Source organism: Delphinapterus leucas, chromosome 14 (assembly GCF_059928025.1).
Source record: "Delphinapterus leucas isolate spDelLeu-1000000601 "Yukka" chromosome 14, BTC_Dleu_Yukka2, whole genome shotgun sequence".
NCBI classification, from domain to species: Eukaryota; Metazoa; Chordata; class Mammalia; order Artiodactyla; family Monodontidae; genus Delphinapterus; species Delphinapterus leucas.
This window is the reverse complement of record NC_143142.1, coordinates 42,294,149-42,321,518: the sequence shown is the minus strand read 5'-3', so window position 1 is coordinate 42,321,518 and position 27,370 is coordinate 42,294,149. Positions and strand designations below refer to the sequence as shown.

Here is a 27,370-nt window from a genome sequence, read left to right as displayed (position 1 = left end):
TGCTATGTATACAAGCTCTTTATAACTTGCCATTTTAAGAACATCTTCTCCATACTACATTAATTTGATTGCACTTTTAATGAAAAACTTAAATTTTCCCTGTTCAGTGTTCCATGAGTTTTGGCTCATGCAGAACTAGTATAAAGTTTAAATACAAGTTGTTATAAATTTAATAGTTAGCCTTAACTATATTTCACTGACTCCATATCTTTTAAAATTTCATTAAAAAAAATCCCTTGCCCTTTTTGTACCTAAATGATATATCTTCTAATCAGTAATGAGCCTTATGAGTCAGTATTTTATTTATTGTACAATAATGCTTCATGGAGAGTTGTATTACTTATAGTTTTTATATCCTATATTTTCTTTAAACAAAAATCCAAAGTCCTTCAGGGTACAAGTTTTCTAATCTGTTATGCATTTTAATTATTTAATACTTATTTTTGCTCAGTTTCTACAGGATGCACTGTGAAACTAATGTGCCAGCAGGTACATGTCATGCATTCCTTTTTCTTTCTTCTAATGTCTGATAAAAAATGAAAGTGGGGATGCTAGGAATTGTTAAAAAGAAAGTAAATGAATTCTTTGTCTCACTCTGCACAGATGTACTAAACTCACATTTCCCAAAGGAGAAAGAAGATATTCAAAGGAAATAAGGGTCACGATATATATAACAAATGTTTAAGGAATCAGGATGTCTGAACTCCAAGGTCAGATGGTTTGCTCTGCAGAACTCTGGATGATGTGGTAAGAAAGGAAAACATTGAAGGCTAGATGGTAATCTAGGACACACAGCACACATTTCAGACAAGTCTGCAGATGCATTAAACAAAAACGTGCCTGCTTGTTTGAAGTCAGAATTTGGCAATTAGTAATCTATTTAAAACCTTTCACACATTGATGGTGAAATGGAAGAATGTCAGTACTTACATTTCAGTAAAAGTATCTAGGGGAAAAAAGCCATCACAATTTAAAAGTGTCCATATTTAAAATATAAACTTACAATACAGAGAGCGAGAACACTTATGACTTTTTAAAGGCAAAGATAGAAAACAGGAAAAAGATGGCCCCAAAGTTGGAACTAAAATGTTTGATATCCACAGACATTTTAGCCAGACAACAATGTTTTCAAATAGATGGATAACCTGTCAGATCAATAAGAATAGTATGCAGCAGGAGCTGCTTCAACGGATTCAGACTAGGCTGGAGGCAAACCCAAAGGCAGCCTACTTTCTTAAGTGCCAAGTGAGAATGACAAAATTGGAAGAAGTCAATAGGAAGGATGAAAAGAAATTAGACATCTTTATAAAAACCTGCTCAATTTAACAGTTTGGCTTTACACCAGAATGCAAAGAAGAAATGCACAGACTCTAAATCTGTATTAGAGAGAAGAAAACCCATGGGAGAAATGACCAAGATCAAAACTCTAGTCCTGGGCTTCCCTGGTGGCGCAGTGGTTGAGAGTCCGCCTGCTGACGCAGGGGACACGGGTTCGTGCTCCGGTCCAGGAAGATCCCACATGCCGCAGAGTGGCTGGGCCCGTGAGCCATGGCCGCTGAGCCTGCGCGTCCGGGGCCTGTGCTCCGCAAAGGGAGAGGCCACAACAGTGAGAGGCCCGTGTACTGCAAAAAAAAAAACCCCCAAAACCCCCCAAAACTCTAGTTCTTAACAGTTGAAAGCAACCATGGATTATAAGACTACGTATGAAGGGGATTCAAGTTGTGATTTAATATTTATATGACAAACATCACTGCTGAAACATTCCTCAGGATCAATAAAGCCTACAACTTCTCTAAACAGTTCTTTGGAGTTCTATATTTGTAAGATACTGTCATTAATCTGTTTCCTATGCCCAGCTTGGTAGGTAGGTAGTTACCGGAAAAAGGAAAGCAAAGCAGTTTTATATTGAGCAACAGTAAGGAATCTGTACTAATTTTCACAATCGGACAAAGAAAATTTCCTAAATAGCCAAATACCAAAAAATCACAAACCAAAGCTTTATAGTTTATAGCAGTGTGATAACAATTAGTATATCCCAAATGATAACCTTACAAATTACCATATAAGACAACAATTCAACTCTATATAAAGATAGGGTCAATGATTTTGCAACCAAACAAAATATGGTGTGTTTGATTCTAAATTAGAGCCCCTTAGAATATTAAAGTTATTAAGAGCTCTAGGGGGCATGGGGATGACAAAAATGACAATATTTTACTTTCATCCAACATTTGCAACTAATAGAGAGTGGCTCTGTTCTTGGAACTGGGCCAATGTATTTGACTCTTTTTTAAATCAAAGATGATTTAGAATAGGAAGCAACCAGAAAACTTTTGAAATATTTTGGAAGGAAAATATAGTTTTTTTAATCTTGCTAGGAAAAATAAATAAATGGAGGTGCAAAAACAGTGGGAAAAAAAAAACAGGTTTGCTACAGCACACCTGCTCTCATTGAGAGGTTTTTTTTTTTTTCTTTTCACATTTGCTCTTAGAATTTTCTTCAAAAAATGCTGTCCACCTATTCATCCTTCAGGGAATAAAAAACACAATTAAAAGAAAAACAAACAAACAAAAGCATTCCATACAAACCTGAAGGAAAAATTAATCTATGATCCAGATGTTTGTGAAGGTATATGAAAGAAAAACAGACAGGGTAAGACCTTTAAGGATAAAGCGGTAAGTTTTCTGATATTTATTTTCCAAAGAGTGGGTGGGATTAGAAGTAAGATAAGCATCTATCAGTCCTAAATGAAAACAAAGAGGGACACTCATGATTCAAAGCAACCAATCAATCTATCATCAAGCCAGGCTTGCTGTAAGATTATAGGTACAGTTCTCATGTTAACTTTTTTAGATAATATTTTTAGATAAATTTTCTGGAAATGAGTAACAGAAATTTTTTGTTGTTGAAATAAAATGGTTCGGTTTCAAATCCTTTTTAATATTCTCCTTTCCCAGTTCTCTTCACCTCAATCCAGAAACCCCTCCATCCAGAGTTCATGTTTTCTTCCTTTTCTATTTTAGTGAAAACACACCACATTGATTGTAAGAATCTTACTAGATTTCCATTTGCTTTGCCTCAGCTCCTACATTAATCCAAACAATAAGGGCCTTTAAAACATTCATAAATAACCTGCTGCTGCTGGCACCTAGAAGCCGAGTGCAGCAATGTTAAGCAACAACAAATTTCATAGTTCAAGAGGCACAGTTAAGGAAAAAGGTTGCTCAGGAAATCACTCTTATTTAGCACAAAGATCCTTAAAAATTGCATGAAATCAGTCAAGTAACTATAGAAACCAATTTCTTCAGCTCCATATCACACGTCTCACACCTCAATTGTCTTTATTATCGTCTGCTGTCAGATCCTTAATCAGAAATGTGAACAGGCTTGATGATTTATTCAGCAGGGAAAAGAATCTGTAGGTCAAGTGAAAAATTTCACACACACACCCATACATACACCATGTCTTCAACCTTAGGTACTTTCATTTCCTTCTGTTCTCAGCAGCTCTGGGGGCAACTCCAGTGAGATCCAATATTAAGGCTCAATTAAAATAAGCTCCAATTAGTGGAGCTTTTTTCTCTGGGGCTAGAAAAGTCAGGAAATGGATATTGGGAAATGTAAAAAGTCAGCTACTGAGAGGAGGCTGCAGACATAAATGAACTTATTTGTTGATTTCTACAGTTGCTATGCAGAGGCCTCTGGGAGTAAAAGCTTAACCAGTCTAAGCTATAAACTAAAACCCCCGCAGCTAAACATGAACTGTGTGAAACAAGGGCTCCATTCCAGAACAGAAAACTGCTGGGCCCAGAAAATTAAAAGCCAGAGGCGTTTTCCATTTAAAACTAAATCCCAGTACCACCTCCCAGCCAAAGAATTATAAGCAGTATCAGATTTACAAAACGAACAATTACCCTGGAAAAATGTAGCCTATTGTACAGTCCCAGATGCTAAATCTCAGAAGTTTCTTTTCTTTCTTTTTTTTTAATCCCACATTATATTCCTCCAAGTGTGCTGCTGTAGTTTACAAAGAGCCATTTCTAGACAGGCCTAAGCCTTGAAAATAAATTTTAAAAAGAGAGCACATAACTCATTGACCTCATTTGAAGTACTGCCCTTGCCTTCAGCAGTTCCTGTCCTTCCCCAAGGCTTCGGCAAATGGTATGCAACAGCAAAATAAACCCTGACCTAATTGCCAGGAGAGAGCTGCCAACCTTCCCTCAAACACAAAGACAAGCATGGTAACTTGAAAGTCCTACCTCTTTGGCTTTCTGCTTTAATCTCAGCTGTTCTGGATCTTCTTTATTGGAACGACTCTATCAAAGGAAAAGAAAATTTTAATAGAAATTACTAGCATCTAAACACCATAGTTGCCGTTAAATATTTAATAAATGACAATTTTCTCTTGTGATTGAAAACCTTAGCTCCAGGGGAAAATGCCTCAATCCAGTCTCGTGCTCTCCCTCCCACCTCCCCCTCCCTCTCATCATCTGGGCTGGCTGCTGCAGTTCTAGCCTGGAGGAAGCTTATAGAGAAAATGATGCTAACAATGTCAGTCAGGTCCAGTTGAGGCATGACGTTGGTCCTGTTGGAACACTAAAAACTGAAAAATGGATGGTAGAGATGAAGGAAAAGAAAAGGATAACTGTTGGCTCAAATGAATGAAAACAATCAACATTGGCTAATCCTTAGGTGAAGCCATTTTGGTAAAAAATATGGTATTTCAAGGACTATTAAAAACAAGAACGTGATGAACTTTGAACCAAATTTCTCTCTCTTCAAAAGTGTAATTTTTTAAAATTAAGAAATACATCCCATGTTTTCATTAGAGTATCTTACCATCTTTGGGTCCTCTATAGCACTTAACAGAATGCTGTGCCCAAGAAAATGTTCAATAAATGTTTATTGAATGTCACTTTCCATACTGATTCAGTTTAACATTCAAAAAATGAATAATCTTACAGGACTGCTATAAGAAAAGAGCTACATTCTACATGTAATGCTATGATGGAACCAAAGGTAAGGGAAGAACTATATTTCTGACACTACAGACATTTGTCCACTGAAAAATATGCTGCAGATAGGTGTATTCTTCTTCTTATTCTAATAAAGTTACCTAACTCCTTATAAATCTGAATATTCCACAACATTCAATAGCAGCTAACTAAAGATAGCTAACAAAATAAAAGCAGAAAGTATTTTCCTATTTACTTAGTTTAACTGATAACGTTTTTACTGATTTATCAGTACTTCTGTTAAAGGAAAACACAAGGAAGAAACTGTTTATATCTGAGTGCCTTCTAATTTTAAACACCTTAATTAAATACCTACATAAGATTCTACCGAAAGCTAATACATTTTTTCTTAATTTTGTCTCCAATCTAATAAAACAATTTCACTCTAGCCCAAACTAAGAAAACTCCCTTGTCATTCTACTTATGTTAGGAGAGAATGAGTATATGTGTATTCACATAAAAATACGGGTGTATATGTATGTGTGTATGTATATGTGTGTGTATATAATTTTTGCCACAGTATAAAATGGGCACATTTGGGTATCAAGTCTTTGTCAGTCAACCAATATTTATTGACTATCCATAGTATATATTCTACTCTCTGTGCCATTGTTCTAGGCCTTGGAGATATAGAAATGAGGTAACAAGACAAAGTCTCTGCCTTCGAGTAACTTACATTTTAAGAAGAGAAAAATAAAATAATTTTATAGAAATTAAACACAGTTGTGAAATGTAAAACATTTATGATGGGGAAAAATAAAAAACAATGACTGATAGTGATAAGTACTATAAATAAAATAAAATAGGATAATGTGATAGAAAGAGGGGCGTACTTCTGTAGCCAGAACGGGATGGAAGACATCTCTGAGGAGTGACAACTGAGTAGAGATCTGAATGACAAGAAGGAGGCAGCCATATAAAGATCTGGGGGAAGAACACTCTTAAGCAGAAGGTGCAGTCACTGCGGAAGCCAAAAAATGGGAATATGGTTGGCATACTTGAGGAAAGAACGAAGGCTGGTGTGACTGGAGCATAAAGAAAAGTTGAGAGATAAGGCTGGAGACAATGTGCCGCCTTGTAGGTCATGATGAGGAGTGGGGCTTTGATTCTAGTTGTAACAAAAAGCCACTGGAGGGTTTGGAGCACAGGTGTGAGATGCCACTGGCAGGACACTTTCGAAAGGTCACTCTGGCTGCCGTATAGACGATGCACTGTATGGATCCAAGACTGGAGGCACAGGCACACAGAGCAATTAGGAAGCTGTTCTAAAACAACTGCTGTAAATACAAGACTGAGAAAAAGATGAGGGCAACTTGAACCAGCATCATAGAATATGATGATAAATAACTAGATTGAAATACATGTTGGGGGTAGAGCCAACCAGATTTATTGATGGATTGGATATAGGGTGTGAAGTAAAGAGAGGAATCAGGAATGATGCCTAGGGTTGTGGCCTAAGTAACTGGAAGGATAGAAAATTCCAACTTCCCGAGAAGGTAAAGACCAGAGCAGATTTGGGGAAAGGGAACTCAGTGTTCAGTTTTAGATGCTTCATTAGTAGCCTAGGATACAAACTAGGAGCACAAAGAAAGTCTGCTCTGTGACTGGAGCAGAATGAGTGAAGAAGGGAGGGACATGAGGAAAGTTCAGAGAGAGAGGTGGGTGCGTTTAAAAATTTGGTAGTAAGTTTGGATTTTATTTTAAGGCAAGAGGAAGTCACTGAAGGGTTTTAAGCAACAGAGACACACATGATTTGTTACGAAAACACTATCCTGACAACAGTATGAAAAATGGATTGTAGAAGGAAAAGGACATTAGTTAGAAGACATTATAAAGGTCCAAGGGAAACATGACTCAGATCAGGGTGATGACAACAGTGATGAAGAGAAGGTGGTGGATACATTTTGGGAACTGAATAGGAAAGTGAACTGGATGTAGGGAGAGAAAAGAGGAAAAGGAGTTAAAGATGACTCCTAGGTTTTTTTGGCTTGAACATCTGGGTGAATAATGATGTTATTTACTGAGTTAGAAAATCTGTAAGAGTAGAAGGTAAAACTACGAGAAAGTGAGAGCAACTATAATATACTACACCGGATAATAACTAAACAAGTATTTAAAGGTTTATAACCTTGTTTACAGCAAAGTAATTGGGAATAAAATGCCAATAAACCACCTCGTTACATTGGCTGTGTGCTTGCTTATAATACTCAAGGGCTCGAGAAAGAGCATCTTCCTGTCCCAGCAGCCTTTCCCAGTGCAAGAGGGGTCAGAATGGGGACTGAGACCGTGGGACAGTGAGAAGCTGCACAGTGACAAGGTTGTGGTGCACCTTGGCACATGAAGGTATAGAACAGAGGTCAAGAATGCAGGGTGATGAAGGGCTGGGGAAGACCCACCAAGGCATGGGCCAGTGGGCATGGCGGCCAGTTACATGGGCAATGAAATGAGGGCAGGGGTAACAGTGGTAGCAGACAGAAGAGTCAGTCAGCATGGTTGCTTGGGAGATTAGTTACATTGATCAAATAAATAAATTGAGAACATAAGTAAATATATCGAGGATAATGAGAGTCAGGTTTCTGACTTCAGAGTAAGTACTTATAAACATGGAAAGGTTAAAGCTAGGAAGAACCCTAAGATATCACGGAGATATTCATATAAATTTATAGTTTTATAATGTACACACACAGTAAAATAGTTATAGATCTATGTTTGTGTGTTTATATAGATATGTGTACATATCACATACCATACATGTTTCCTAGATCTGTCCATTTGACAGGGTCTACATGTAATGATACTCTCTTAGCAATGAGCACACTGTAGGCTCTAATCTTGATTTCTGGATATCATCCTCAACTAAAAAGTATATGGTTCCTTGATGAACTGACTGATTCCAGGGCTGGGAAAGGATGAGTAAAAGCTGGGCCTGGAGTATCTTGTGCCTGAAAGTAAGGACATGCTCAGTGAATGATGGAAACATGATTAAAGGACAGAAGTGCCAGCTGGAAGGGTCTCCCACTCAGGAGCAATTTGAGCAACAAAATAAATAATGATAGTAATGGGTTACAACCTGTTGCATCAAATAGAAATCCACGAGCACATGTTGATATAAATGAATGCATGAATGTATGAATGAATGAATGAGAGAGAGGAAAGCTCTTTCACAAAGTAGAGTACTAATAAACATAGACGAGATGATGAGAATAAAGAATCACCATTTGGCAGCCATCACAGAGGTATCTGATTCACAGGTATCATCTATGGATGCTAAAGTTGCTCTGTGGAGTTTGATGAGGTATGGGATATTAGTATAATGCTATAATACCTTCCTACAGAAAACTAATTGATTACAAAGGGGGAAAGGGAAACTTTAAAATGGAGAGAATTGATCAAGGTTGCCTTTTGATAGAATCAGCTGAGAAGAATGAAGCATCATTTCTATGCATTCCCACCAAGAATGCATGACCCAAGTCAAGTTGTAAGGAAACATAAGATGAACCCAGGTTGAGAGTCACCCTACAGAAGGTAAGGCTTGTACTCTTGTACTCCTGAAACTTGTCAAAGACATGAAAGAAAAAGAGTGAGAAAATCTGACTGAAGGAATCTGATGACAACTGAATAGACACACATTCCTGAATGGGAAAATGGACCATGAAGGAAAAAGAGGCTTGAGATAGCGGGTTAAATCTGAATAGGGTCTGTGGATTAGATGGTAGTGTCATGTTATTCACGTCCTGACTTGGAAGCTTATACAGGAGAATGGCCTTGCTTTCGCAAATACATGCCAGAATGTTTAGGAGTGATGAGCCATCATGTCTGAAGCTTGCTTTCAAAAGGTTCAGAGAAAGACTAATTAGAGACAACAGTTCCATAACTTTGTGAATGTACGAGAAACCTCTGAATTCAAAGAAGAAAGAACAAAAGAAAGAGAATAATGATAACGGGAGTGTGCACCTGTGTACAGAAATGATGGAGATGGAGGAAATGCAGTAAAATGTTAAAAATGGGGAACCCCAACTGAAAAGGAGATGTATAGTTCTGGCAACTTTTCTGTAAGTATGAAATCATTTCAAAATAAATGAATTTTAAAAAAAGTGATTAGTATGTGACTAGGAACAAATATTCTAAAAGGGGAGGATTCCAGTAACATTGGAAATCAAAACTGAAGCGTTTAAAACAAAAAATAACACTAGTATCCAACCCTTAAGACTGCTCCCCAAGGCCTACAAAGAAATGTGCAGCAACAAAACGCAAACTATAATGGAACTAGCTCTCACTCCATCTGGCACTAATGGTCCAGGAAAATGCTTAAAGGAGGGAGAAAGAAAATCAATAATAGCCTTACCTGTTCTCTCTTTTAGTATCTCTCTAACCCATTCCTGCTCATCTTCTATTTTGTTTCATATAATCCTAATTATTCCTAATTTTTACCTATAACATTCATGTCCACTTTCCAAAGTTTCCTCTCTCAACTTCAACTTGGCACATATTAAATCATATCCCTGAAAAGACCTTGAAAAATTTTAAAACATTTTTACTTGGGGAGGGGGAAGTGGTATGATGCTAGGCACACAGGAATTGAGAATGAGGAGACAAAAGATTATGTCTCATTAAACTAAATTAACTGAAAGCCACTGTACGACACCATCCTGTGGCTGTGAGAGAATTTATTAGTAATTTCATTTTAAGAAATCCTTCAGAGAAATCTAAAGGCCTAACAAAACCAAGATAGTCAACAAATGATAAAGCCAATTCTGACCTCCTTGCCAGGCCATATTCACTCATAAATCACATAGGACCTTACCTTGGCTACTTTAAGTAACATTTCTCTTTCTTCTACATCCTTTCTATGCTTCTCCAGTTGATCTAGCTTTTCAAGAAATTTGAGCTGTGATCTGGTGTCATTAGACAGGATGTAATTTTCACTTGCCTGGGGAAAAAAAAAGTTTTATGATGATCCTAGGCAACACATTCTACATTAAGTCTTGTTATAAATCAGCTAAAGACAGTAACACAAACATAGGGAACTAAATTTACAGGAGGTAATATGTTTATTTCTGTTAAGCAAACAACAACAAAATAAGAACTTTAATCATCCTTAAAATTTGAGAGGTGATTAAGCATTGAAATTTCAAAGAGCTTTCCTAGTAAGCTTCATCCAGAGGGGAGGAAAAAGGAATTAAGCCAAGCAGATTCTAATAACTGGAAGTAGAAAGCAAGACAGTGCACCCTTTACCTATAATCTAAATCTTTTTATTTAAACTATCGTCCATCTCAGCAGGCCTTAATGATTAATTAAATCGTAGGACTGTGAAAGACAAAAAATAAGAAACAATCATATCACTGAAAAATATACCTAAGATGAAAGTTATCACCCTTGTTTCTATTGTTGAATTGGTCTAACCATGCCAAGTGAAGACAACTTCTACCAAAATACGACATAAGACAAAATGGCAAACATTAAAATCCTAAACGCTGTTGTAAGAATTTCCTTAAGCTATGGACTTGGGCAGAAACTATAGTCAAAGAAATTAAGTATACAATGTATAAATGAGTCATAACAGAGAAATATAATTATTCATCTTCAATGTTCCATAAAATGATAAAATTTATACTGTTTCATTTATTCTGATATTCTACAGTGTAAAACAGTGCTTTACAATCTAAATATTTTGTAATTTTATCTGATATGACCACCTATCTCTCCTCCTTTAATACATGTATGCTTGTTGGGGGTGGGGTGACTTCCTGCCATCTACTCATTTCAGTAATTCAGACATCCAAGCTATAGGAGGGAGACTATAAAATAGGAAAACTGAATGTTTTTAAACGTTTAGCCCAACGGTCAGTGTGTGGCTTGGAAATCTGGGTACAGCACCATTCCCATCTTTGTTTTATCCCATGCTTATGGTTGATTCAATTAACTGGGACTGAGAGATTTCATATGCCCAAGATTCTTTTTAAATTAAATTTTTATTGTTGGTATTTAACTAGATCAAAAGAGTATTACATAGAATAATGAACAAGGATGTATTAGTGCTACTTATTTTACTTTGTGTTTAATACAAAAAGAATTCTCAAATGTTTTTAAAGTTAAATAATACAAGATAGAATATGGAATACATTATAAGCCAACCATACAGGCATAAACATAATAACCAGTGGTTTCTTAAATACTTCATTTTTACCATTTTTGTGTTCATATACCCTGGAGATAATTTACTGACAGGATTTAATTTAAAAGGACAGCAAATGCTAAATTAAAAAGGCACACAGACTTTCTAAATTTGAACCCAATCTCACTTCCATGCTAAGATTCCTTCTCTCTCTTCCAACTCAGTACAACTGCCTCTTGCTTAATGCATCCTTCCTTTACTCTTCCAGTCCTAAACAACTGAGTGTCTTCCCTACTTCTACTGAGTCTCCAACTTTATTTAAACAACAGTACCCCAATCTTATCATGATGCTTCCTGTCTACCCAGCTGGTCTAACTGAAGTCTTCTTGCACCACAGAGTCAGGTGGTTTAGCAGTGAAAATATAAGGACTCAGACCAAACAATAACATCATCAAGTGAATCCCATCTAAAGAAAGTACTACAGCCCCTTTCAACTGGAAAACATGAAGTTTCTCCACAGCCACCGGCACGTAGAAGACTCTAACATATCTTCAGTGGGAAAAAACCTGGCAGCAAGATCAAAAGCTTTGTATCACATGTGTCACTTTCTACTTGTTTACTTAAATCTCAGTTTATGGACTATGATTAATTAGAGAATTATGTCTAACCAGGTGAAAGATTATCAAAAGTAGAGGGATTTCAAATGGAAAGAGATGGTGGGATTTTGCTTTTAATAAAAGTAGCTCACTTTTGTGAAATTCATGGAGTAAAATTTCCCATACTGTACAGATAAAAATAAATCCTATCAGGGATGAACTGAAATGTAAGGACAGGGCTCAATCTGTGACACAAAGATTATTACAATCAAAGTCTACAAAATAAGTATATAATTTTGAACTAGATCCAAATATAATTAAATGATTATTATTTCTGTTTAAAGAAGGATGATCGTGTAGCTGCTTTTCTATATGTGCAAATTCACACAGCTGTGAATTAGCTGTATTAAGGAATAAGTGTGGGGAAAGGCGGACAGGGGAAAATCAATCAGGATAGGCAGTGTCAAGACAGAAGGTTAAGAAGGTGTTAGCTTTAAGCTAAGTTACTGAGTTTCTAAGTGGGGTAGATACTATCCATTTTGCCTGGGGCAACTAAATCCTTGGAATATGTGTTATTGATATACACTAGAAGAACTACTCCACCTGAAGGCTATACATAATAGAGCTTTGGATGGCATTCTGGATAGTAAACATTACTTGGAAAAATTCTATTCCATACTAAATGCACATACTACATTTTGTATAGAAACTGCCTACTGTAAATGAAAGTGCACTCATGTATATCTGAAACAACAGGGTGTTTGAGGCAGGAAAAAGGGAGAATCCAGAGGTGAAAAATTATAAGGCTCTTTAAAACGTTACAGTAAAAAGACAAAAATGAAGACTAATCCCCCCACATCCCAAAAGTGAAGGTAAATTGTTATCAATTTAAATTAGGTTACTGCAAATTCAGGATGCTAATTGTAATCCCCAAGGTAACCACTAAGAAAATATCTAAAAAATACACACACACACACACATGCTCAAAGGGAATCAAAACAATATACAACGAAAAAAATCAAACAAAAAAGAAGGCAGTAGTAAAGGAATGCCAAAAAAAGCCGTAAGACACACACAAAAACAGAAATAGCAGAAGTTTTTCCTTAATCAGTAATTACTTTAAATGTGAATGGATTAAACTCCTCAATCAAAAGGTAGAGACTGACAGAATGGATAAAAAGCAAAATCCAACTATATGCTGTCTAAAAGATATTGGCTTTAGATAAAAGCACAAATAGGCTGCAAGTCAAAGGATGGAAAAAAAATATTCCATGCAAATAATAACCAAAAGAAAGCAGGGGTGGTTATACTAATATCAGCCAAGACAGACTTTGTGTCAAAAACTGTTAAAAGAGACAGGACATTATATACTGACAAAAGAGTGAATTCACCAAGAAGATATAACAAGAAGATATACACACTAGACAACAGAGCCCCCAAATATATGAAGCAAACACTGACAGAACTAAAGAGAAATAGTTTTACAATAGTAGTTGAAGTCTTCAATACCCTACTTTCAATACTGGATTGAATACCTATACAGAATATCAATATGGAAATAGAGGACCTAACACTATAAACCAACTAGATCTAACAGACATATATGAACACTCCTCCCCAACAACAGAATACACATTCTTCTCAAGTGCACATGGAACATTCTCCAAGACAGACCATAAGTTAGGCCACAAAACAAGCCTCAATAAATTTAAAATGATTGAATTGTGCTAAGAATATTCTCTGACAACAATGGAATGAAGCTAGAAATCAACAACAGAATGAAAACTGGAAATTTCACGAATATGTGGAAATTAAACAACATACTCTCAAATAACCAATGAAATAAAGAGATCTCAAGGGAAATTAGAAAATACCTAAGAAATGAATGAAAACAAAAAACACAATGTACCAAAACGTATAGAATGCAGCAAAAGCAGTGCTCAGAGAGAATTTTATAGCAATAAATAAATGCCTACATTAAAAGGGTAGATCTTAAATCAGTAACCAACCTTATATCTTCAGGAAACAAAATGAGAAATGAAAGTAGGATCATTACCACTGACCTTACAGAAATAAAAAGGATTATTAGAGAATACTATGAACAACTGTATGCCAACAAATTAAATAACCTAGAAGAAATGGACAAATTCCAAAAGCACACAAAAATAAATACTGATAGTAGGGGTTTTTTCACAGCTTTTTCTGATGATCATATATTTTTAAGTCAGTCCAGCAAATTCTCACAAAGATTTATACAAGTGAGGACCTCAGCAACTATAAATAATTCTTCCAAAGTTCTAAATGAAGCAGAAAGGAGAGAAAACAGAATGATTTCCTCCAGGAAATTTACCGGTGGTAGAGTGGCTGATCTTCCCTAGATTGCTTTTAACCTATGTGTAGGACATCATGACAGTGATCATTCTTGCAAACTCAAAACCTTATAAGGTTACCCATATACCACATTGTACAAAATCTACCTATGAACATTTCTTGATATAGGGGGAAAAGGTTATCTTTTTCAACCCTCATTACCCAATACATTTGTTCTCCATCCAAACCATAATGCAAACAAATCTAATGCTTTCATCTTGATGATGGCAAGTGATTTGGTTCACACTACTAGGGATAAGATAGGCTATTCTTGTATTTAATTTTTTATAAAAGTGGTCAATATAAATAATGAGTGGCACCAATATTAGCACTCAATGCAATCATTTAACTTATTAAAAGGAACAGGAGTGCTAGCAGAGAACGGATCACTGAAGAGAACACAGCTATCCAATACATTATCCCTTCTAACATATCCTCCCTCCCAGTCAAGAGCTTTAGGAGGAGAAGCCTCAGGCAGAACAGATGCAAATTTCAATGTACAGTGACATAGAAGCTTTGGATACCATTTGAAACCCTATTTTATTTGTCATGTAAGCGTATCTAAATAAGGCAAGTTAGGAATGAGACTTTTATTTTCTACCAATATGAAATATGTCTCAACCATTTCCTTGAAAAAATATACTTAGAATATGAATCCATATCAAAAAACTACCTTTAACACAACAAAGAAGAGACAGAAGAGTTTGTTCTTCTTTAAGGATTTCCTTTACCTTGTAAGTTGTCATTCGATGCTGAGCGATTGTAGTCAGTTTTTCTAGAAGGCCTCGTAATCGCTCCTGTGTTGCATGGGAGATCAAGTTCACAGCATCAGAGTTAAGTTCTGTAATGTCATGCTTTTTACCTGTGGAAGCAGAGAAAATCCATTACGTGTTTTAGTAGTGGCTGATAATTGAAATAATTAGCACAGCAGGTATTCTGTTCCCCCTGGAAGTCATACCCATTATGAATAAAGGTTTGGAGATTATGATTTTCCTGGTAAAGTCACAACTTCAAAGATCTTAGACATTACATTAATAAAACCTAGCCTGAAGCCTCAGAAAATATAGACATTGTTTCACTTAGCCTCTAGACTCATTCTCCTTGCAAGGTCATTTATAGGACAAAGTTAATAAGAACACAAATCAAGTCTAGTGTTCAGGGAGGAAAATGGTAACTGCAGAAATCAGTGCTATATTCTGTTAATTTTAGTCATTAAAAAAATAGAAAATTACATTTTGCCGTTTGACACTGTTAACAATTTATGACATTTATTTCAGTTAATTCAGATTGTGAGTCTCTGTTAATAACTTGTCTGCATGACACACCTATACACCTTTTGTCCATTACCAATCATGCTTATTTTGCACTAACTCATGTTCCATAAGCTGACCTTGTAATTAATTTACAAGTTGAAATGGGTTCAAAGCCTCATCATTTTACCCATCAATTTGAAAAATTTCTCTTTCACTATATCTCTTTCCATAAATAAACCAAACTTCTATTCTTCCTTCTGCTAACTAGGAGGAAAGTTTCAAGAAAACAATTTGGACCACATACCCCAAAGCAGAAGCTCATTTATAAATCAACCTTATCAGTTTTTAAATAGTAATTCTCCAGCTCAGTGAAACTACCTGTATCATCAGAGACCTAACTCTAAAGATACAGGTAATTAGGTAATCTCATTTAAATGAGCTTTTAAATAGTGCTATTGTGTTTGTTTTTAACATATGCATTTATAGAAATTTAAAATATATTATTGTTTGATTTTGCACTCTATCTGAAACATACTCATATACTCAAAGTGTGAATGAGTATTGCAAAAAACAAGCTTTAATTAAAAGCTAACAATTCTTAAACACATTCTTTGACATTATTCTATAACAAATGTTCAACTTAATTCAAAACGTGGGCTATAGTAAATCACACAGGAAAACGATATAAAATGATTCAGCTTCTCCTATAACAAACCTTCAAAATAAAGCAGTTCATTACTTTGTAGCAAAAATGAATTAATCACCAAGTTATGATTCAAGGGGGGGAAAAACACTGAAAAGTCAAATCTACTTTACTAAAACATCAGCATAAACAAATAGTGGGGGCCTTCTACAGAAGGAATAATGCAATTTCAAAACAATCCAGTGATTAAAATTATAAGTAAACATAGAGTATATAGAGGATGACATGCCAGTTAATGCCTAAAGAAAGTGAACATTTAAGAATATAGTGTTGGGCTTCCCTAGTGGCGCAGTGGTTCAGAATCTGCCTGCTAATGCAGGGGATACGGGTTTGAGTCCTGGTCTGGGAGGATCCCACATGCCGCGGAGCAACTGGGCCCGTGAGCCACAACTACTGAGCCTGCGCGTCTGGAGCCTGTGCTCTGCAGCAAGAGAGGCCGCGACAGTGAGAGGCCCGCGCACCGTGATGAAGAGTGGCCCCCGCTTGCCACAACTAGAGAAAGCCCTCGCACAGAAACAAAGACCCAACACAGCCATAAATAAATTAAAAAAAAAAAGAATATATAGTGTTTGGGGAGAAACTTTGAAAATAATTTCATATGTATTTACAAAACAGAAACCTACGCTAAAGAAATATCCATATTTTTAAAATACTAAAAATAAACAAGTACTGGGAGTTGCAATCAATTCCAGGGCTTAGTGAACAATCAAACATTCTAATATCTTCACTAAACTGATGATAAAACATAAGAGAGTTACAAGTTAAAGTCTCACTTTAAAATAAAACACTCCCTTTAGTAAAGTCACCATTGACTGTTTAAGGCAATCTAGTAGGTGTTTGCAAGCTTACTATGTGATTTTTACAGAATGTCTGGCAATTTAATTTAGGTAATTAGCAAAAAAGGAAGAACATTGGCATGTTTACTCCCCTAACATATTCAAGTAAGAAAATCTTCCTCCCCAAATTCTTTGGGTTACTTTATAATTCCTGTTATTAAGAAATGGTCTTGGTTCTGATCTGTTCTGTAAACATGGAACATTTTATTGTACATGAAAAAATTTTATTGTATTAAATAAAAAACATTTTATTGTAAATGAAAAAATTCCTAGAAATATATAACTCCATTCACTCTATGGTTTTTGTTTTTGTTTTAAAAGCTTAAGTAATTTAGAGGGAAGAAGTTTTGCAATTTTCCATCATATTAAATGACAAGTTGGTGTTTTATCATCAAGAACTGAAAATACAAAGAGTTCTCCCCAGAATTCTCCTTGAAAGCAGAGGTTAGCAAACTCAATCTAATCTCTCTTTATAGATAAAGTTTGATGGCAATACAGTCTTTTCTATTTGTTCATATGCTGTCTACAGTTGCTTCTGTAACTTAACAGCAGAGGTAAGCATTTGCAACACTGACTATATGGCCCACAAAGTGGCGAATATTTACGATCTGGTCCTTTGCAGGAAAAAATATTGTCAATCCCTGTCCTAAATGATGGAAAATGCTCTGTCAAACTAAAAGTTTTCCTATCATATAATCAAGGTTTAAATCAAGCTAGAAATAAAATTTAGAAGGGGGGCAGGGAATTGCTAAAACTAAGTATGAACCTACTTCTACTCCACCAGTTCTAAATAATTATATGGCTAAAAGGAGTTAAAACACCAGTAAATTTCCCAAGCCATCACAGAAAGATATTTGCTTAGGCTTATTCCAAAATTAAGGAACCGTCTCCTATACAATACAAAATACAATGCAAGAAGAAAACGAAAGAGAAAGAAAGAGAGGGAGGGAGGGAGGGAAGGAGGAAGAGGAGGGAGAAATCAAACAAAACACAAGCAAACAGCAAACAAACATTTTACAATTAGCTCTTCTGAATTTCTATCCCTTTGAACTACTGTAAATTCTAGTTTTTCAAGATAAAAGAATGATAACATATAACCAACTTAAATTAGAGGTGAAAAAAGTGATAATTTGAATAACATACAGTAGGAGCTCACATATTTCTTTATTGAGTAATTGTGAAGTAAACTTAGAATATGTAATAGTAATGCATTTTGAAGTTCTTAAATATACCATGGATGTATCAAAAATCTGAAACCTTCACATTTTTGTGTTAGGCCTTCAACACAGAATGTAAAGGTTCTTAGTCAAGCATACTAAAAGGTCACTGGTACTGGCCCCTCAAATTGGACATGGGTGAAGGAAGAGAGCTAGAGGAGACTCCAATAAGTCCCTGTGTCAGGACACAAGAAGTGAGATAACTCACGTGCAACAATCTCTCTCCAATCTGTCTCTTTTTTCAGTTATCACTGCAAGTTTGGTATTAAACAACAACAAAAAAGCTGTTTGCCTCCAGAATAAAACTGGTATGTTCTCTTCCATTTCCTTTCACATACTTCAGGCCACCCAGCAACTACTCCTGGCCAGAGAGAACTCTGATATTCTAGCTCAGTTCTTTTATGGTAAGGATGGGTTTGAATTTCAGTGTTGAGATGAGGAAAAAGGGACTAACTCTCATTGGTTGTTTCTTTATTTCATAAAAACAAACTTGTAATAAGTTACATGCCTAAAGCCCAACCAAGGAAGAACAGCACAGAAAAAAATAGTATATCATAAGCATATATTCATTTTTTACACATCTATTCTCCCATTAAGATGAATAAAATATTAACGTCTATTATCTACACCAGAAACCATAGGTTACATGATTTAAGTTACATTAATAACTTTTAAAACAAAATACTTTTTTCTATAACACCCATGAAATCTTGATTACTTCCAGAGCCTTTTTTAAGCCTCAGAATTCCCAGAAAAACCAACCCAGGCTATCTCTTTTGGTAACATTTTCCTTGGAAGAGACAGTCCTATCAGGTCAATAATCATACTTACCAATGTCTAAAATTCTCTTTTGTAGAGGTCCAATGAAAAGAAACGGTTCATCTTTACATGACTGAACAAGTGTGCCAACCAATTCAGAGTTTGTTGCTAAGATGCAGGCATTTTCTTCACTGAGGTTGACCCCTGCCATGGAAGTCACATCATTGATGTCATCTTCATCTCTAATAGAAAAGAAAAAGAAAGCTTTCAGTGGTTGTGGTATGTGAATGAGTGATTTAAGACAGCAAAGAATTATAGATCTCTCCTTATAACTAAAGACATTATTTTACTCAATTTATCCAAGCAAGAGAAGTAAAGCATGGCTATCTTTCCCTGTCAGCCTTTAAAATTCACTGGTGTTTCTAACCACTAGTGTACATTTAATATCAGAAAGATGAATCAGAAGCAACTTTTGTCTCCTAGTGCCCATCTCTCCCACTCTCAGTTTAGTAAATAAGATAGTCTAAGAGGGATTTGGAAGTTATACTAAGTTATCCACAAATTGCGGGTAATGAAAGAATGAAATAAAAACAGACTTCTTTGTTTTCATCCAAGATGATTTAAAAACCCCTCAGATATCCCCAGTGCAGTCCACTGTTCCACTGAGGAGGAGAAATCCCCCAATCCCGAAAGGTCCATACCCATGTAAAAGCCCTTGAAAAGAAGCTTTCTAGACTAGCTATTCTGAAACCATATGGTTAAAAGTAGTTTTGTTTTTCCGCTTCAGACTTTTGGTGTGCTCCACCTGTACCAATTGAATTCATTAAACCACCTCCTCAAGCAAGTGGCTGCAAAGGGCTTATATTTAAAATATAAAATTATTTTATACACACATATGCAAAAGACATACATATAAAAACACAAAATATGTTTGAGCTCCTTGCATTGTTCCAGCAAAATTAAATAGTTGCTTTTATCTAACAGAATTGCTACATGGCTACAGTACTAAGATGAGTATATATGTTTCAGGATAGAGAAGTGAGAGACAAAAACCTAAAATTCCCTAATGGCATTCTTAACACCCTGTAATAACAAGCATGTTACTGATCATAACTCATGTACCAATGCATAACATAATTTACACAAACATGATTATATAAAAAACATATTGTTTCTATTTATTGCACGGGCCGAAAGATATATCATGTGGTTTCATGTCAACAGATTTAAATTATGAACCTCCTTGTGGTAATGCATTTATGCACAAAAAAGGGAAATAAAGTATAACTGTCAAGCGCTCAAGATACGAAGGCCTCTGGTGTTCAGCTTTAAAAAGCAGCATGTTAGGAGGGAGAGGGAAAGAGCCCCTACTCACACAGGTATGAGAGATTCAAACTAAATGAAAGAAAGTTAAGTGCTGGATATAGCAGTTGCAAGTGGAGAGAAAGAACAAAGGTCTCACAATCTGAACACTATATTTAAAGACCTAACATTAAAAGGTATGTCTGTGTAATGGAGAAAAGAAAAAAATTTTAATTAGTATCTCAAATCAACCAAATGAAACATGCAATATAAATAAACTGTATGGGGACTTCCCTGGTGGTCCAGTGGATAAGACTCCGTGCTCCCAATGCAGGGGGCCTAGGTTTGAACCCTGGTCAGGGAACTAGAGCCCACATACCACAACTTAAAGAGCCCACATGCCGCAACTAAAGATCCTGCATGCCGCAATGAAGATCCCACGTGTTGCAACTAAGACCTGGCACAGTCAAATACATAAATATTAAAAAAAAACACAATAATCTATATGAAAATGGTTGGACTCCACCTCATCAAATGTCACAGAGGTTCTGTCAGAGGGATGGTATGAGAATGGTTCTAAGAATCAATTTACCAACTATGAAAACAAAGAAGTATTCCAGAAACATCTAAACATTTAAAGTCTAAAGTGTAAGACGTAGAGAATGGACATGAGGACATAGGGAGGGGGAAGGGTAAGCTGGGATGAAGTGAGAGAGTGGCATGGACATATATACACTACCAAATGTAAAACAGATAGCTAGTGGGAAGCAGCCGCATAGCACAGGGAGATCAGCTCAGTGCTTTGTGACCAGCTCAGTGCTTTGTGACACCTAGAGGGTGGGAGGGAGATGCAAGACGGAGGAGATATGGGGATATATGTATATGTATAGCTGATTCACTTTATTATACAGCAGAAACTAACACACCATTGTAAAGCAATTATACTCCAATAAAGATGTTAAAAAAATAAAATCTAAAGCATAAGAACAGTAGAAACCATAAACCTAAAGATGGACCAAGGTCTGAGTAAAAAAAGTATCTTAAAAGGTCTGAGTAAAAAATATTTAAAAAAACCCCAAGTATCAAGAAAATGAAAAGACAAGCCACACAATGGGAGAAAATATTTGTAAAAGACATATCTGATAAAGGACTGTTATTCAAAACATATAAAGAACTCTTAAAACTCAACAATATGAAAACAAACAGATTAAAAAATGGGCCAAAGACCTAACAGACACCTCACCAAAAAGATGTGCAGATGGCAAACAAGCACATGAAAAGATGCTCCACATCCTATGTCATCAGGGAAATGCAGATTAAAATAATGAGATACCATTACACGCCTATCAGAATGGCCAAAATCCTGAACACGGACAGCACCAAATGCTGATGAGGGTGTGGAGCAACAGGAACTCTCATTCATTGCTGGTAGGAATGCAAAATGGTACAGCTACTATGAAAGACAGTTTGGCAGTTTATTACAAAACTAAACATACTCTTACCATATGATCCAGCAGTTAAACTTCTTAGTACTAACCCAAAGGAGCTGAAAATTTATGTCCACACAAAAACCTGTACATGGATGTTTATAGCACATATACTCTTAATTGTCAAAACTTGGAAACAACCAAGATGTCATTCAGCAGGTGATTGGATAAATAAACTGTGGTAAATCCAAACAATGGAATATTATTGAGTCCTAAAAAGAAATGGTATCATACCATGAAAAGACTAGAGGAACCTTAAATGTACATTATTAAGTGAAGTAAGCCAATCTGAAAAGGCTACATACTGATGATTCCAGCTATATGACATTCTGGAAAACGCAAATTATGGAGACAATAAAATGACCAGTGGTTGCCAGGGGTTAGCAGAGAGGGATGAATATGCAGAAAACAGAGGACTCATTACACACTTGTCAAAACCCACAGAATGTACCACACACCGAGTGAACTGTAAAGTAAACTATGAACTTTGGGTGATAATGATGTCTCGATGCAGGTTCATCAATTGTAACAAACAGACCACTCTGGTGGGGGATGTGGATAATGGGGGAGGCTGTGCATGTGCTGCCATTTTCTACAACGTCCAAATCAATTTTTTGCTATGAACCGAAAACTACTCTAAGAAACAGTCTATTTAAAACAAAAAGGCCAAGTACAAATCGATGAAAAGTCAGGTCACTCCAAAAGAGAATACCAACCAGTTACTTAACACCTTTAGGGCTCAAATTTTTCTTCCTTTAAAAAATGAATAACTTAGATTAGGTATTTTCTAAGGTCACTCTCAGCCACTTAAAAGAATGAGGCAGCTCTCTTTGGCCAGACACAGAACAAATGCCAAGGTGTATTGTGAAGTGGGAAAAAAACTAAACAAAACATAACAAGGTATAGAACAGACTGCACCTTGAAAAAAATACACACACACACACACACACACACACACACGCGCGGGCATAACATATCTCTGGATGCACAAGAAATTCTCCTCTGGAGAGGGAAACAGGGAAGCATGGATAGGAAGATGATTTCATTTATACCACATCATACTCCTTTCTACCCTTTGAATGTTGTAGTATATACACAGATTACCCAATCAAATGGTTAGTGGTATTTTAAAAAATAATATATAAATAAACAGAGAAAGAAAACCGGAGACAGAAAAATATTATGAAGTTTAGACATATGGCCTCATCTTTCCTTTAAAAAAAATCAGAATTGTATAAGGTACACAGCACATGGCCTTTACACACATGCACACAACACTGATTGTTCACAATCTCAGCTGTTTGCTAGGTACACAGGCCCTGTAAACTGCACCCTGCTTCCATAGGTGAGGTCCCACATAGCCCCTGCTGAAATCTCACATACAGACTGGAGAGGCCAGTACCAGGCCTCCTTACTACCAGTACCATGCACAGTACTAGAAATGAACAGAACTCAATGTTCAATGAGGGGACTGTCCCATGTCTTTTAGAATCTTCTTGCAGCCCTTCTCTGAACTAAGAAGGGAGCTAAACACCCAATAAGATTTGTTCTTGCCTACCCACCCACCCAATTTGGCCCCAAGCTGAACACAGCTCCCTCTACTTCAGCTGCCAGTTGCTATGGTTACAGCGGGTAGCAGGAATAGAGGAAGACCCCTACTGAGGGAAGAGGAAAAGGTACCACAATAAACAGTACCCGAACCACTTAAAACTTCCTCTAAGAAAGGAGACAGACTAAAGGAAAGCAAAGACAACACAATGTTGTAGCAGCATTATTGATAAGGCTAAATATTGTAAGATAGGCCAAGGCAGTAATAAAGGCTTTGACGCTGAGGCGTATTTGTGATTCTGGGTTGGCTCAATTTTAAAGGAAAAGAAAGTGAGAACCTCCAAATCGCATCTTCAAGACTTCTGGTCTAATGCAGTATGTCTTTTAATGAAGGTGCTGTGAAAGATAACCTGTTTCATTTTAAAAGACATACAAAAAGGAAGTTTAATAGTGCCTCAGTAGAAAAAGGCTTCCAACTCAAGATTTTGTGGGGAGTAATAGGTTAATATGCAAAAATTAAAGTAGCATTACCCAATTATCATTAATACCTTGCATTTTGGTTTCTGAAACTGATCTAATTCTTCAGCTTTTTATAAAGTTAACCATTGCTTGTACCTACCTTCTTAAATCTCTTCTACCCTTTTAAGATCTATAATAGCACCAGACTAATTTTTCTATAGTAGAGAAAATCACATTACTTTCCTATTCAAAAACATTTCATGGGGCTTCCCTGGTGGCGCAGTGGTTGAGAGTCCACCTGCTGATGCAGGGGACATGGGTTCATGCCCTGGTCCGGGAAGATCCCACATGCCGCGGAGCGGCTGGGCCCGTGAGCCATGGCCGCTGAGCCTGCGCGTCCGGAGCCTGTGCTCCGCAATGGGAGAAGCCACAACAGTGAGAGGCCCGCGTACCGCAAAAAAAACAAAAAACAAAAAACAAACATTTCATGATCCTATGAGCTCAACCTGATATTCAAGGCCTTCCAAGTAATGACCTTAACTTAGCACTCTTACCTCCCATTCCTCACCATAAAATAGCTCCTACTGATTCTGGCTTTCCTGTTCTAGTCTTTAGCTCCTCTTGCTTTATTATCTTTCAGCTGTCAGTGCCTTATCTATATTCCAGACCTATTTCAAATGCCTACTTTGGAAATGTTGGTTTAACTTATCTTTATACTTTTAAAGCATCTGTCCAATTGCTACATCTTTTGAACTTCCAAGGGTACATTTTGTCTCTGTTATGGTAGGTCTTACTCTGTCTTCCAATAGTCAACTATTTGCCTTATACTTCAACCAGACTAATTTTATTGATCATATTAATCACTCTCATCACCTATTGTTTCTAGCAGAGTAGTCATAAATGGTACTTAAATATTTGAGGGATTTGTATGTGCTCAGAACAGCATGCTGTTTATCTGTGACAATGTATTGGGAAGTAGAAGAATGGTGGGTAAAAAAAGATGAGTCAAACTGCCTACCGTGAAATCCTGACTCTGCCACTTACTGTCTATATGAAATAAAGCAAATTAATTAACCTCTCTAGGCCTGCATCATCAGTAAAATGGAGACAATAACAATCCCCACATCTGAGACTGAGGATTGAAGGAAGCAATCATATCATGAAAAAAAGGAGTGCCTTTAATATATAAAGAGCTCCTACCAATAACTAAGGAAAAGACCTAAAATCCAATGGAAAAATGGACAAAACATAGAAATCTTCAGTTAATGAAAAATTTTAAATGACTCAAATATAAGATGTTTTACCCTACTCATAAGAAAAATGTAAGACACAATTTTTCACCTGTTAGATTGGTAAAGTTCACGAGAACATGTGGAAATATGATACCTTAAGCTTTGTTGCTCAGAGTATAATTTGTTAAGCCAACTCCACTGAGGGTTATTTGACATTATCTAATTTAAAATGAATAAACTGCTCTTTCTAGGAATTATGTGAAACGATAGTCATTGCAACTCTGTTTTCTGAGTACAAAACACTGGAAACAACCTAAATATCTATCATTATGTAACTTTGTTTAAAACATCAAATCACAATGATTATATACTGATATAGAATAATCTGCAAGATTTATTACTACTAAGTTGTAAATATCAAAATGGGTTGGCCAAAAAGTTCATTTGGGTTTTTCCATTACATCTTACGGAAAAACCCGAACAAACTTTCTGGCCAACCCAATAAAACATCATATATTGTATCCTGCCATCTATGTTGAAAAGATTCTATCTAGAGAGATATGCAAGAAATTGATAACAGTGGTTGGCTCTAGGCTGAGAACCTGTAGCAGAGGGAAAATGATGCAAGAGAGAACCTTATTTTTTTCCCACTGTATATCCTTTTGTTCCTTTCGAATGCTATACAAAATGTATGTATTATCTAGTCAAATAAATAAATAATTCGCTTAAAAGGTATAAACAAAAATTTTTATTTTAAGAAGATCAAGTTCTTCCTTTAGGTTACTAATCCCTGGTTAAATAAGGTTATTACCTTCAATATTCTTTTTTCACCACCCTTGGGCATAACCTCGCTATGTTACCACAGCCAGCTTACAAACCCTGCTTTCTTCCTTCTATGACTTTTTTAAAGGTATCTTTCCTCATGGGAAATTCCCTTTCCTCTTTTTAACTCAAACACAGCATAGGATATTGCAGTATTTCTCAAACTTCAGTGACTGTAGGAACTACTTACGAGTATATTCCTTTGCAGTTCATTCAGCATGTAAGCACAAAGATAATTTTTCCTAAATCGCATTTTACTATGAAAAAATCTGCCTAAAAACTATGAAAGACTTCACAATCTCATCTCTAAGTCTTCATTCATGTAATTTCGCTGTGAGGAATGTTTAAGAACCTAATTTCTAACAAGATTTAGCATAAAGCAACTCCTTCAAGAAGATTTTTTTGTTGTTGAATTTTAACCCTAGAGTTAGAGTTTATCTGGGCACAGCTCAGAAGGATGTTTCTTCCGTCTCCTGACTTTCCAAGATTTTGTCACCAGAGACTGTTTTCTCTCTCTTTAAGTCCTTACTTGAATGATTAATCATCTATATTATGTCGTACTCTATATAACAAGTATATATCATTGATACACTTGTATATATAAGGACAGACTCTTAATAAATACATAATGAAACAATTAATTACATATGAATCAAGGTAGAGCATATGTTTAATCTACACTAGAGAATCTGATTCCTGCAATATGAAAAAATGGGACATTAAAGTTGGTGGAATAATATTATCTGTGCAAACGGCATGTAACCTTGTCCTATATTATTTTCTAAGTGTCTTTTAAAGCAAATTTTTAAAAAACCTCTTAATTCCTAGCTGGTAAAATACCTTCTAAGTTATGTAAGTATATATTAATATACATATATATATTATTCATCCATAAATATTTTATAATTTCTCTCTAAAATATAAGGACTCTAAACGAAGACCTTAACCATAAGGCATTATCACCTCTTCAAAAAATCAACGATAATTCCTTATTATAATCAAATAGCCAGTCTGTTTAAATAGAGTTAACTCTACAAACATGCAGGTACTGTAATGTTTATCACTTCTGATTCTGAAGTACGAAGAATAAAACACAAATCTCTGGCACCCTCTGGTGTTTAAACACTATATAGCTTCCCTTATTCATCCCAGAGGTACTGACAAGCACAACAGAAAATATGATTTACACTGGGAAAAAGTCACAAAAATGTTCTTTTCAGTTAAACAGGTAGTTATGAAAATACAGGAAGATATCACTCTATGTTATTAAACCTCATCCAGTTAAGACAGGATCTAATGCCATACACTATTACCTCCTCTTATTTAACAAGAGTCAATATTAAGGGTCTATTTTAAGCTTCATTTTAACAATAACTGAAGTGATATTAAGTATCCAAGAAAGAAAACTGAAAGACATTACTATAAAAAGATATGCATAAAACCACATATAACCCAAATAACTAGAACATATTATACAAAAATGAAAAGTGTATCTTTGTGCAAAAATAAAATATATCTTAAAAATAGATTATATCTAAGATTATAGATAATCCTGTTCTCTTTTTCAAAATTCATTATTTCAACAAATTTCTGAATGCTTATTATGAACAAGGCATTGTTCTAAATGTTAGATATACAATGGTAAAGTTATTGT

General features: G+C 35.8%; 1 protein-coding gene across 4 annotated transcripts in view; it reads right to left on the bottom strand.

The window, feature by feature from the left end:
- The window catches only part of TAF4B (TATA-box binding protein associated factor 4b), a 125,264-nt gene that overhangs the window by 53,429 nt on the left and 44,465 nt on the right, over positions 1–27,370 (bottom strand). For all 4 annotated transcript variants that reach the window (XM_022586876.3, XM_089895022.1, XM_022586875.3 and 1 more), the window contains 4 exons: positions 18,939–19,108; positions 14,830–14,960; positions 9,821–9,946; positions 4,261–4,317 (listed from right to left, as the gene is read on the bottom strand). In XM_022586876.3, coding sequence (XP_022442584.1) covers positions 4,261–4,317; positions 9,821–9,946; positions 14,830–14,960; positions 18,939–19,108 — 484 coding nt within the window. The remainder of the gene's footprint in view (positions 1–4,260; positions 4,318–9,820; positions 9,947–14,829; positions 14,961–18,938; positions 19,109–27,370) is intronic.